This window comes from Oxyura jamaicensis, chromosome 6, assembly GCF_011077185.1.
Source record: "Oxyura jamaicensis isolate SHBP4307 breed ruddy duck chromosome 6, BPBGC_Ojam_1.0, whole genome shotgun sequence".
Lineage (NCBI taxonomy): Eukaryota > Metazoa > Chordata > Aves > Anseriformes > Anatidae > Oxyura > Oxyura jamaicensis.
In genome coordinates this window covers 19,772,525-19,785,937 of record NC_048898.1, presented here as the reverse complement: position 1 = coordinate 19,785,937, position 13,413 = coordinate 19,772,525, and the positions used below count along the sequence as shown (strand labels likewise).

At 46.9% G+C, this 13,413-nt stretch overlaps 1 protein-coding gene across 3 annotated transcripts in view; it reads right to left on the bottom strand.

Annotated features, from left to right (window-relative positions):
- The window catches only part of TBC1D12 (TBC1 domain family member 12), a 42,244-nt gene extending 29,788 nt beyond the window's left edge, over positions 1-12,456 (bottom strand). The window contains exon 1 of one of the 3 annotated variants that reach the window (XM_035330729.1): positions 12,350-12,456. In XM_035330729.1, coding sequence (XP_035186620.1) covers positions 12,350-12,408 — 59 coding nt within the window. In that variant the 5' untranslated portion in view covers positions 12,409-12,456. Of the gene's footprint in view, positions 1-11,145; positions 11,908-12,349 lie in introns of those variants that run through there. The other 2 variants (XM_035330727.1, XM_035330728.1) reach the window with 2 other exon arrangements.
- Between the last annotated feature and the right edge of the window lie 957 nt (positions 12,457-13,413).

The window sequence follows — 13,413 nt, the reverse complement described above, 5'->3', positions numbered from 1 at the left end:
CTTCGAGTATTTCACAGCTTTGTGCATCCCATCAAAACCTGAAGTTGCTTTCCTGCCCACTCTGAACACACATCCTGGTGTTTCCAATCTTAACTTGGAGTCTGAAAGGAGCCTGCCAGAAGAGCCATCACAGAGAACAGCTCTGGTGTTGATGAGCAATAGTACTATACTATTGGAAGCAATTAACTACATTTTGCAACTCTCATTTGAGTCCAGCATTCCTAACAGTAACCCTAAGAAAGCATTCACAAGCCTTTAGTCCTCTAGCTTATATCTAACAAGATGTAGGTTCTGACTCCCCACTTCACTCCCACCACAAAACCACAACTGGTAGCCTTTACGCCCATGCACTTCGTAGCAGTGGAAAGTGCCAACCACAGCAGGGTTAGTCTTTGAATGCCACAGAAGCAAGGAAGCTGCTCTGTAGCTCAGGTATTCTGACCAGTTAGAGAAGCAGGAGGTGGTAATTGTGTTCAAACCACAAAAAAAAAAGAGCAAAATGCAGCTAAGTTGCAAGGTAGGAAACTGAAATGCAGCCCTGGTGTGTGTAACTTACTCTGCATTGTTCAAGCACTTCTAGTGTGACTGCACATAAAAATCACACCAGCTGTTGAGTCAGACAGTTTAGTGATGCAATTTCAACTAGATTTTAAGAATGCAAAGCAGCCAAAGTACACAGGTACCCCAACAGGCCTTCACCTCCTCCCCACTGAAGGAGAGGTTGCAGCATCATTCTTCTACTTATAAAATATTAGAGAATCAAATCACCAGTACTCCAACTAGGGAAGCACTGAGAAAACAAGATCTGAAAGCCACATGAACCAAAGGAAGTGAGGGCTGAACATAATTTTCCTTTTTATTGAGTGCCCTAATACCTAATGTTGTACACTGAATACAACAACTGTCTCATATTAAATCCAAAGACGACAAACACCAACAGGAAAGAATGAGCATCACCTCAAATCATCAAGAGCTTCCCCACTCCTGCCAATGTAACTTTTCCTCTCAGAATCAAAGTCTTAATAGAGGTAAACCAGCATGAAATTAATGCTGCAAACAAGCAGCACCCTGTTTGACTACAAACAGTTCAGGGTTTTGCTTTGTTGTTTTGCTTTTGGTTTGCCTTTTAAAAAAAATATAATTAAAAAACACAGTTAAAAACCCTGGAAAGCTGCTTTACTCTGCAATACATTAAGAAATCCAGAAACTGCAATAAAATCCCCAGATGAGTAAAAGAAATATGAAGTAACAAGTCAAACTCATAAAAAAAACTGTTGATGTACTATGCTAAAACTGATTTTGCACCTCCACAAAGAACAGTTCTGCTTCTGTACGCTGTCTGTTTTGGCTCCATTCCTGTGTTAATTTTTAAATAAGCTTTGTAGATATACAAAATAGGTCTGTTTGAAATCTGAATTAGCTGAAAGAAACTGACCAGGAAACTACTTATGTACCCAATAATGCTCATCCAGATAGCTGCATCAGTGAGGAGTTAGAAGAGAGATATCCCAGGAATTGTTACTTTTTTTTTTACCCATATAGCATTAAATTAATAGTTTTGACTTAAAACCATACTTTCAGAATGGTGTGCACAAGTTCTGAAGACCCCTGCAAGCCTACAACTCCCTGTTCTTTCATGGCTATAATTGAGAACAATGAACTACTACGTTCACATTGGCATGTTTTTTACCATGTGTAAAACACAAGAGCTGGTTAAGAACACAACAGTTTCTTCATACTCAACCTCATCCAGTCTATTAAGGTTTTATTTGGAAAAGCTTGGACATAGCAGCATAAAAACATCACCTGGCTATAAACAACTAGCTCTTCTATGCTTTAAACAAGCCTTTTCAATAATTTACATACAGAAACAAATGCAACTCAACTAAGCATAAATCATTAAAATGAAATAAAACCTTCTTGGTTAGCTACTTGTTGGTCTGCAGGCTTTGTGAAAGAGGATTTTATTTCTACATTTTTACACTATTTATATACACTACACAATTTCTAGGAATTGATAAAGTGCCCTCAAGAAGTCCACAACAAGTGTCCTAGCCCACCCAGCAGGGTATCCTGCTTTCCTGCTATGATAGGTTTAAAATATAAAACACTATCCAGCTGCTACCTGCTCACTTTCACATGCTCTGAAGTGTTTTCTCACATTATTATGTCTGGGAAAGTCCCATGGGCATAAAAAAAAAAAAGAACAAACACCGCCTACCTTACAAATAAACTTTTCAATTAATCCTTTACTCTCCCTTCTCAACCTTACTCTGTGTTAGATTCAGCAATCTGCCAACATGCAAGTGTTTTAAGACTCAGAATTCCTAATGTGGAGATTTAGAACAAAACAAGTCACCAATAAATGTAGTACTTACTGAAACTAAAAATGTGGAACATATAACAACTTAAAACAGCATGAGACTATTCCAGTCCAGTGTATATAGACAACTGTTCCAAGCACAAGTCGCCATTCTCCGCCTATACTGGAGGAGAGGAGACTCAACCAATTTTATGGTTCACATCCTCTACCACTTTGCTACAAGGAAAAGCAAGAAACCAGCTTCTCTTCACACTGTTGTCTCCATATAGATTCATTTCAGGATATTGGTAGTTTCAGCAACTTTCAGCAGCATAAAGCTCTCCTTTTTTTCACACCAAGATGATCCAAAAAGTTTCCCAAGCTACCTTCTCCAAAGCAACTTCAGTGTTTGCATCTGTAATGCTCAAACAAAAGTCTTCAGTACTATACAAACGAGTTTTTGGTTCCCCTCTTCTTCCCTCAAAAAATTAAAATAAACCAGAAATGGTAAACAGGAAAATATGCATCTCCCAACAAGACCAAGCTTGTAATTTGTTTGTGTGGTGTTTTTGTTTGGTTGGATTTTGTTGTTGTTTTAAATGTAGTGATGACATTCCTATTGATACTTCTGGTAAACTAAAGCCTCGGCTAAGATTAGGTAAGCCTGAAACCCAATGAATGGCCATGGGGTAATTGTAAAGGGCTGAGGGGTAGAGAAAGAGGTTCCTGACCTCTTGGAGAGGCACCAAGATTAAGGGAATTATTGAGGGACTGCACTGAAGACACTAAATCAGATCAGCCGTACTGCTCAAGCTCCTCCTAAAATGGTACCAGTCCCAAAGTAGCTTCACAAATTCTGGTGGCAGAACAGCTTTACTACAGGTACACAAACACTTGGGAAGCTTTAAGAGCTGGAAGTGTTTAGCAGCATTTCAGAACACCCTGTCCAGAACACTTACTGGCAAACAGCACTTTAACAGCCTAAATGGCGTTCCTAACAAAAAGCTGTTGCACAGGCCTGATGTCGGACAAGGGGCTCACGTAGTGAGAAACATACGTACACAAGCAGACACGTGCAAGGTAACCGATTAAATTTCAGGATGCTCATGTACAAAAGGAGTAAAGGAAGGCAATCAACACAGTCTCATGTTTACTTTTCCAAGTGAAATAGCAAAACAGAGCTCTGTGCCAAGGCACTGTATCATCTTCCCATTTAACCAGGCACTTCAGCAGCTCTTTTGACACTACACCAGACTCCATGATCAATTTTTTTTACAACAATATTCAAATATCACTTGCTCATGGAGCCTAACCCCAAATCCTGGATCACTGGGCTGCAATAAGTGGAGAAGTGACCACCTGACTGCTTACGGCCTGCTGTTTCCTGCGTGGCCCAGAACAGCTACTCCTGACAAGCCACAGGCAGGGAGCCAGCAACGTGAACAAAGTGTGAGGGGAACCAGAGCCCTCTCCCCCACCCACGGGACGGCAGAGCTGTTTCAGCTCCACTGAGGGGAAGCCCACCTCTCCTCCTTGCACCAGTGATGTCCTACACGCTTCTCTGCCTGTCTTCATCCCCAGACTCTCCAAACTTTACAAGTCAGTTCAACTCATCCCACAGAAAGCCACCCGAGCTTTTCACTCCCTTGCTCCATAAGCTACAGCAGCTCACAGGATCAAATAAGTACCAGAGGCAGGGAAGCGATGTTCCATCAGTTTCCTGAAGACAGCAAATTCTGAAACCAGTTCACCAAGATGTCTCACGCAAGTACAACCTAATGAGGCAAACCACCTAAAACTGTTCTTATTACGACTCATTTCCAGTTAAGGCAAAAGTCAGCAGCTTTATCATCAACACAGTCACTCAACTAAAGTCTCCATACAACATGCTCCATACAACATACATTTTCAAGACAAAGGTGAGAAAGATCCCAAGCCTTTGACAGAGCCCTCAGATTAGTGAGCTAAGTTCAAACAGGACAGTTATTTGAAGACTGTCCCATGAGCTCGCGGTGCCTACTGCTGCAACCAGCCTGGTTAAGCCTCAGTCATGAGTCTCCCCTTCAGGTCCTAGAGACAGTGCCCGTTGATTACCAGACTGTGCAGTACTACAACACACTACTGTGAATTGCAGTCAATAAATATACTAGGCACCTAACATGGTTAGCGATTTCACCATATATCCAATGTCACTGCTTTCATGCTAAGTCACAGAAGTATTAAAAAAATGCAAGAATGCACTTTAGATCTGTTACACTTCTGATGTTAACATGCAGGAGACTTTCAGTTTTGCCTGATGACTGTTTTACAAAGATACTCCTCAATCTACCACTCAGCTGCCTACAAAACATGAGGAACAGCAGCAAGCAGCCTGCAAAACTCCTAAAGCTCGTAACAAGCTAGAGATACTTTGGGCTCTGCAATCTGCTCTGCTTCTCATTTCACAGCTACAAAATCGCCCAGATACCTTTGGTAGCCGATGGCCTGTTTACTTTTTAAAGGATTATGGTATCCAGCATATAAACAGCCTCATTAATGCACAGCAGCAGGACAGACAAAATCCTACATTATCGGTTGCATCAGGCAACTACAGCAGCACAGAGAGGACTGAGCTTGCTGGGGCTGAGACCTGGCCCTGCTGCAGAAAGTAGCAGAGCTGGCATCAGTAGCTTGGTGTGCTGCTCCTGCAGCACCAGCAGGATGCGGGAAGTACCATCACCCTTCTCCTGGAGCACCTTCCTCAGTACATCAAATCAGACCTCAGTGATGGAGGTAGCAGCAGCAGCAAGCCTGGTTTTCTGCTGCTCCAGCAGATGCCGAAGGGCTATACAGAGGTTTTGTTACTCTCTGCATCTCTGGCCTCTTTTCTCATTTAATCCTGCTCCAGACAGTCACTTATTGTGTCTATTCCTACCACTGGCCTTCAGGTTTGTTTAGATCAACACAACTCCCCCAGGGGAGGGGAGCTAACAAGGCACTTGATTACACGACCTGATCAGGAATGACTTTCACTTACCTGAGAGCACATTAAATAAGAGTTTCCAATACAACAATGGAAATTGAACATGACTTTTTAATAAAGGAGTACCTTGGTGAAGAGTGAAAAAAAGTGGCCAGGAGCTTTCTCCCAGAGGCTACAGGTGTTACTTCCAGTCTTGAGATAAGAAAGGAGTACAGGAAATTAAGAACACTTGCCTGAGTGCTTGGCCCTCATACGTTCTAGAGAAATAAACTCAGCCAAGACCAAGACCTAGCTTTCTACTAACTGAAGTCAGAAATTCATGTATACACTGCCCATCTACCTCCCACACTGCTACCCCAGCGTGGGTCCAGGAGCCACGTGCTCTGCAGTCACTCGTTCTGCCCAACCTTCACCCAAAAATCTGTAGGATCTTTATATTCAAGTCCTCTCAGTCTCAGAAAAATTTGACAAACGCAGCCAGCAGGCAAAAGTATTACAGACCAGGCAGTAGCTGCCTAGGCTTCACTTCCTTAGGAAGCAATACCAAAAAGCCTGAGAAGAACAGCACCATTATGACCCCGAAGAAGCTTAAGGCAATACCTACCACCCAACCTAACAGACCTGTCTTTTCCTAGCTGAAGGACAAACAGCACCAGTAAGTGATAAAAAACGGCTGGGTTTACATGGTAAACACTGCAGCAATTCTCAGAAACTGAAGACAGGGATAACCATTTCTTCATCCATGTGAATGAAATATGATCAAAAGCCTTTAAATCCTTTTTCAGTCTTAAACAATCAAGATAAAATATCCTAATAACTGAACAGTCTGAAGAGTAAAAGCATAAGTGACTTCAGGAAAAATCCTATTAGGATTATACAACTCCCAGTGCAAATACCCGTACCCACACAGAATATTACACTGTCTACCAAAGAGAGAAATTGCTAATATTATTTAGGGTAGTTTAAACTGCTGAAGATTATACCTACAGCTTCTAAGTCTTGGAGGTGCAATCTGTTTAGTCAGCTTTTTAGGAAGAAATAGCAGGCTGCAGACAGAAGTTGTAGCCATACAGCAATCTGATACATATCCAGAGTTAAATCAATGCATGTTCTTCCACCTGTGCGCGTGAACATGAACTTTGGCTCATACTGAACAGACATCGCTTTGGCTAGGGTAACGGGGATACAACATCTTAAATAGTCATGGTGAAACACCCATTGCTCATGTTTTTCAGGAACAAAGAGCACTAAAAGCTATATAACATGAGGCCTAGGAGTGAAACTTTCTCCAAAAGACATTTTTAACTCATAGACCTTGAAGATTTGCTCATTTTCTTAAGATCCTTGGAACTCGTTCACAAATAAAAACGAGGCTCCATGTTTGTACAGGCTCCATTTGCTACAGCAAGACCTGCACTTGTGAGAGAACTTTTAAATATGCCAAGATACATTAAGATCTCACACCTCTGGTAAAATTTTCCATGGGAATTGTTATTTAAAAGTTTGGGAGCTGAAATGTTTATTACAGTTTGTCTTTCTCAGGAGACGACATTTACTTAAGTTGCCAATATCTTTTGTCACTCGTATGACTGAAAGCCAGAAACCAGCCACGGTGTCAACACAGCCTCATAACGCAAATCGTTCTTATTGAACAGGGTGTGAAAAATCCATGGAAAAGCGTCTGATTTTGATAATATGAATGCTTTTTCTTATTTGTAATGAGTTAGTTACGCATGTAACTCAGGGAAAGAGAGTGCTGGTTGAAGTTAGCCACAGCAATTCTTCCAAGACTTGGGTCCAGGTGCTCTTTCCTACTTTCACCCAGCAGCTGTAATTCTAATCAGTTAGAAGTATCTGCTTCTTCACTTAAGTTACAAGACTGCTTGCAGAAAACAAAAAGCTAGGTTTGAGAGACAGAAGATTGAAGAGTGCCCTTGCAGTTTCTGGGGCAAGCTTTGTTTTAGTTCCTTAACCCTCCTCTCTCTTTGCCTGTCTTAAACATTGCCAGCGTATCTCCCTGACCTGTTAGAAGCTCTGTTCTCTTCCTCAACCCCTACTTTTTTTTAATCTGAACAGAAAAAGGAAAAAAGAAAACAAGTCTTTCAGGATGTCAGCAAGAACTGACTAGGATAAAGGCACAGACAATACAGGATTATAAATTAATCACTGTGAAATGCCATCAATCAGTTCCTTGATCTTTACACAAACAGGAGGTTTAGAACATCTGTGGCAACTAGGACAGCTCACTCCCCACTTGACTCCTTTTTAACAAAAAAAAAAAAGGGAACACAAAACAGATGTGCAGCCCTTCCCCTGAAGTTCATGACAATTTATGAAATTGAAAAGCTTTGTATACAAATAGAAATATCAATTCTGGTATTAACCATTCAGGAGGTGCAGGCATAGCTCAGGTGTGCCTACACAGTTAAAAGAGCTGCAGGTGCTGCTTAGTAATGAATGGAAATGCAGGCTACAGATCTCCAGTACACAAGTAGCAGTGCTCAGGAGTGAGCCTTTCCGCAGCCCTCTGTCAAGGACATTTTTCAGAGCAAGGAGTGCAGCAGCTTTTGAAGACCTACCTACTTAGCGAACCACAGAGCCATGCTTAGAGAGGGAGAAAGACACGGGCTCAAGTGATTCCTCAGTTCTCTGCTCCTGCTCATACAAGCACCACCCAGCTTCCCACCATCCCCAAGGGTGAAGATTCGTCAAGACTTCCTGGCAGCAAGGGCAACCGCTCAGCTTGAGGAAGGAAGGATGAGACTAATGGCAGTTTTCATAAGCATACGCACGCCAACTACCACACACGCTTGCAGCCCTTACCACTATTGCTAACAGCACATTCTAAAGCCCTATGAACAGCAGCAGCTGTGATTTAAAGTCTTTGTGATTTTACCAGGAATAGAAAACTTGTTAGGTGAATTGTGGAAAACAAGGATTTAGGAAAATGGGGCTTTACGATAACAAAGTATCACTGCTACTGTCAACATTAGGCTTTGACTCCAGGAACCACAAAGCAATCGGGAACTTTGTCAGCTCCCAGATACCTAAATTTATCTAGGTAAACACACAATTCAGAAAGGAACAATAGCTACACAAGCTGAGAAGGTGTCTGGTACATGCTTGTAGAAATAGGAAGTCCAAGTCACCTTCAAAAGAGGTGCAGGATCTCTGGGGCTTCATTTCTTCCCCCTGGAGATTTACTGCTGCTTGCCCTGTTCTGCTATAGATGTGCTGCTTTGGGGACCAAGTCAACCCTCACTGCCCACACAACACAGTGCTCATCCTGAACACAACAGCAACCCCTGGGACTACCCAAAAGCGATCGAATAACCTAGTAAGAGAATGCCACGCTTGTACACTGCTAGGCCAGAGCTCAGACCATAAGAACGGTGCCTATGCATGACTGCGTTATGATTCATGCACAGGAGCACAAAGCAGCGGCAGGTGACTTTCCAGGTGCCACTTAATGCTCTGACCATAGCAGCAGCAGAGCGGAGACACGCGACCACAGCCGCAGCTCACCTTGCCACAGCGCTCCGCTCCACACACCTGCGACTCGCTTGAGGCATCCCACATCATGCACAAAGAGAAACAGATGTGGAACCAAAAGATAGCAAAAAATATTTTTCCAATAAAAAGCTGTTAGCATTGATTTGACAGGCTTTGTAATTTTGCACAAAGACAACTTAAGATTCCAGGACCAACTGTTACACCCCATACATACAGAAAAATAACCACAAGCACTGTCAGTAGCAACTATTCCAAGACCTTGGGTAAGTTTCTATCAATCTAGAGGGCTCAGCCACTCTCCCCATAGCAGAGCAGGTAAGAAGTTGCTGTGCACAGCTGCCTGCTTCTCCTCTGGCCTCCCCCGATCAATTTCTCCTCAGTTCATCTGAACACAGTTACCTCGGATCATTTCTCAGAGCTGTGGAACAGGCCGGTTGGAGAGCTAAAATGGGAACAAGCAGCTGGACAGAGCAGCCCCCTAACCCCGACCTGCCAGGCCAGAGGAGTTTGTCTGACCGGGCAGCTAGAGAACAACAGAGCCTTCCCACAGGAGGCAGCGCAACTCCCTCCATGCCTGCCCTCTGCTTTTAACCAAACAGCAGCAAGAAATGACCACCTTTAAAATAAAGTGCCATATAATTATGGCTACTGGGAAAAAAAAAAATGGAGCTATCAAATTTTAGACAGCTTATGAACTAGACGAAGCATTACAAGTGTGAAACATCCTATACAAGATGCATCACACCACTGAACCACCTGTATTTAGCACAGCCACCAGTTCTGATAGAGCACCACCACCCAGTACAGCTTAAAACTTTGGGGAGCAACATCACTTATGACCCTGGGCTCCTTAAAAAAAATCACCTGGTGAGGAACTCCACAAGAGGTATCATTGCTATGAGCATTCAGTCACAGGATTATTTTCAACAATTTCTATCCTTATTACTGAGAGCTAAGGCATTTCTTTTTGAGGAGCTCAAGAACAACCAACTCACAACAGCAACTGTTGGCTTTATATTAATCTAAGACTTTAAAAAAAGATGTGAGAGGTGTAAGCTTTTAAAGGATCAGAAAAAGACCAGAAGACATGAACTGATTACTAAAAAAAAGTCATGAAAAGAAAGTTGTTATCACTTTTCTAAGCAATGGAGAACACCAGCACTAGTTTTATTCTATCTAGAGATGAGTCCACCAAGTATGAGAAACTTGGGTTTTGTTTTTAAAAAAACAGTAAAAGTGTGCTTCATTAGTAGATCCCATTTTGGCTGCCAAAATGGTATCAGCTGTGAGCCCGGTGCTTTCACAACCGTATGTGCAGAGCTGAAAGCAGAGCCCCTGAAGCTGCTGCTGCTGCCCAGGCCAAGCACACACGAGGAGCAGACAGCCGGGCCAGTGAGGGGCTGGGAGATCAGCTCCCTGGCAAACCTTTTTTTAAACAGAGGTGTCAGCACTCTAGCTTTTGCCAGCATAGAAGCAATTAATTTTTTTCCAGGTATTACTCAGGTCTTCTCTGAAAACTGCAAGTGTCACTGTATATTGACAACTTCAATAGCACAACAAGTTCAGCCTTTTCTAGGAGCCAAAGTTCTCCAGAATTTCATTAAGCTATTGCTCTGGGGCAAAAAGCAACAAGTAATGTAACTGGTTAAAGTGTTAGAGCAATAAGGCAAAGGGAAGACAATATACTGCCAGCCACGTAACATGGAGAAGAAGGAATGGAAGAACACTAACAGGAAAAGAAAGTAGTAGAAACAGTGGCACAGCTCTCGATCCATTTGTGACACAAAGCAGTGGCATCAACCTGGCCCTGCAAGTGACACTGTCCCTATGCTCTGGCAGGAACCCATCCGTCCCTTTTCTGAGGGCTGGCAGAAACAGCCTGTTTCTTGGTTTGGGGTCATTCCTTGAGACCAAATCCCTGCTCTTTCACATCAATTCTTCAGTCAGTAATTTAATCTCATTCTGTCTTCCCAAGCCACTCAGAAACCCACCGTGCTATCAGAGCAACTACTGCACAACTGCAACACCAGGGCTTGAGGATTAAGAACTATTAGAGACTTGGAAATTTAACTCCCTTTGTTAAATTCAGAGAAATAATACAGCATACTGTCAACTCTTATAGTCAAGAGGCACCTCCCGAGGGGTACGTTACAGAGCAAAACATGCCACAAAGCAATGCAGGTGGATGCCCTAAAGTTCAAGTTTCTGTGTCAGAGATGTAGCAGGCACCCCACTGATGTGAGCACAAAGCCCATCCCTGGTGGCTTCCTGCACCGCGCTATGGAATAAGCCACCCAACAGCACCCACACCGCCGAGAGGAAGGCGCCCGCCGCCCCTGGGGCCGGGCCCCCTCCGTCGGGCCCGTACCTGCTGAAGAACTCGGCCAAGCCGCTGCCGCCTGCCGCCCTCCGGGCCCGCTCGGCCGCTGGGTGCGGCGGTCCCGGCGGCGCCGTCCCTCCGCGGGGCAGGTGCTCCGGGGCGCTGCGGCGGCGGCTCACCTCGTACGTGTTGCGGGAGCCCAGGCTGACGTCCGTGAAGCCCGGAGGCAGCCCCGGGGCTGCCGGCGGGGGGCTGCCGCCGCCCGGCCCCGCCTCGCCCCGCAGGCAGCAGCTCCGCAGCGGCTCCTCCAGGGCCGTCCCCGCGGGGTCGCCGGGGCCGGGCGGGCAGAGGAGGAAGCCCCCGTTCTGCACTTTCGCTTCCTCCTCCTCCTCCTCATGGCGGCCCGGCGCGGCCCGTCCCGCCCGGGGGACCGGCGGCGGCGGCTCGGCCCGCAGGAAGCCGACGTCCCCGTTGGTCATCGCCCCCGCGGCGTGCGGGGCGGCGCCGTTGGCCGGCTTCTCGGGGCAGCGCCCCCCGCCCGCCGCCGGGCCGAGCGCAGCCAGGTACCGCTGCAGCAGCAGCCGCTGCCGGCCGGGCCCGCCGCTCCCCGGCCTCAAGCCCCGGCTCCCATCCCGCTCCCCGTCCTCCTCCTCCTCCTCCTCCTCTTCCTCCTCCTCCGCCGCCGCCGCCTCCCGCCGGCCCGCGGGGAGCACGCCCGGAGCCCCGCCATCGTCCGGCCCCACCATTTGCCGCCGCCGAGCCCCGCCGGTGCCAGCGGCGCAGCCCCCCCGGCGCGGCGGGGCGGGGCGGGGGGCACAGGGGGCGGGGCCACAGGGGGCGGGGGACGGGGCGGGCGGCGCGCGCTGCTCAGCACCGGCGGCGCCGCCACCGCTCAGCGTGAGGCAAGGCGCATGCGCACGGCACCGCTCCCCGCCCGGGAAAGCCACCATAGAGAGGCAGGGCAGGGAGAGCGCCCCCGCCCTGCCCGGCGGAGATGGCACCGGGACGGGGCCTGCCCCGCGTTACCGTATTGCGGGCGGGCACCTGCACCTCCCAACGCGTCCCTCGCGGGAAACAAGGCGCTCCCGTGAGAGAGCGGGGCCAGGAGGCACCGGTTACAGGAAAGGCAGAGGGCTTCACGCCCCTATTGCAGCCCTAGCGACACTGCCACCGCTCCACATCCGCAAGGCTGCCGCCCCCAGGCCAGCCCCAGCCCCTCACAAGCGCTCCCGGCCCCGCAGCACGCACTCACAGCCGGTAGCAGGGGAAGCGCAGCTCCCCGGGGAGCCCCCGGCCCGCACAGCCCTCCATCCGGCCGCCCCGCGGCGCCTGGGGGCCCGGCTTTTAACCGCTGCCAGGTGCGGCGTGCCCGGGGACAGGGCTCGGCACCGAGGTGGGGTGGGGAGGGGGCCGGGACCTGGCGGCCGCCTTAGGTGGTTGTGCCTGAGCTGTGGGCGTCTTAGGAAGAGGGCTTTTACGTAGGAATTCACCAAAATAAAAAGTTGATGCATTTCATTGTGTTACGACGTTGTCAGGACTTTGCAGTCCAAAGTATTCCAGGCGTTTCTTTAGTAAAGAAATAAATAAAAATGGTCTGTGGTGTGTCTTGTTTTTTTTTCCCCTTGTCACCTTGTCGCTGTACTTCCGAGGTCAGGCATACAATACTGGGTGTGTTCCATGGAACAAGCAACGCCGATCTCAGCTGTTTTGACTTGAGTAGATGGCAAATGCTTGGAATCTCAGAGGTTGGAGAAACACATTGTTTTGGTTTTTCTTCTGCCTTGCCTTTCTTGAGAGGAGGTTCCCAGCCTCAAGCATTGACAGCTGGGTGAGATGAAGGACCATTGGCCTTCAGCTGCTTGGAAGAATGCCCAGGAGAGGTTGCCAGCATTACCTGTCCAGTGGTATGCCAGCTGGACTGCTTGTGGGAACACTTTGTAGGCTACTTCAGTCAAACCAAACCATTAGAAAGGAAGAACTAATTAAGCTTTTTGGTTAACTATTTTTTTAATTAAGCTTTTTTTCTGCTGTAACTAAGATGGTAGGTTTTCTGTTCTGTGCTGTGACACGTGGCCTGATCAGCATGGCTGATGAGTGGACATGCACGATGGGTGCTACAGAGGCTCTCTGTACTCCCTGCAAATGGAACATGCAGCTCATGCAGCACATGCCACAAATCCTCTTTTAAAGTAGGGGTCTGGGCAGGCAGCTCACCCATCCGCCTTGCATTTCTTCTGGAGTATTTTAAACTGATGCAGCGAGCAGAATATCAGAGTAGTCAACAGCTATGGGCAGCACAGATGCAGTGTCTTCAAA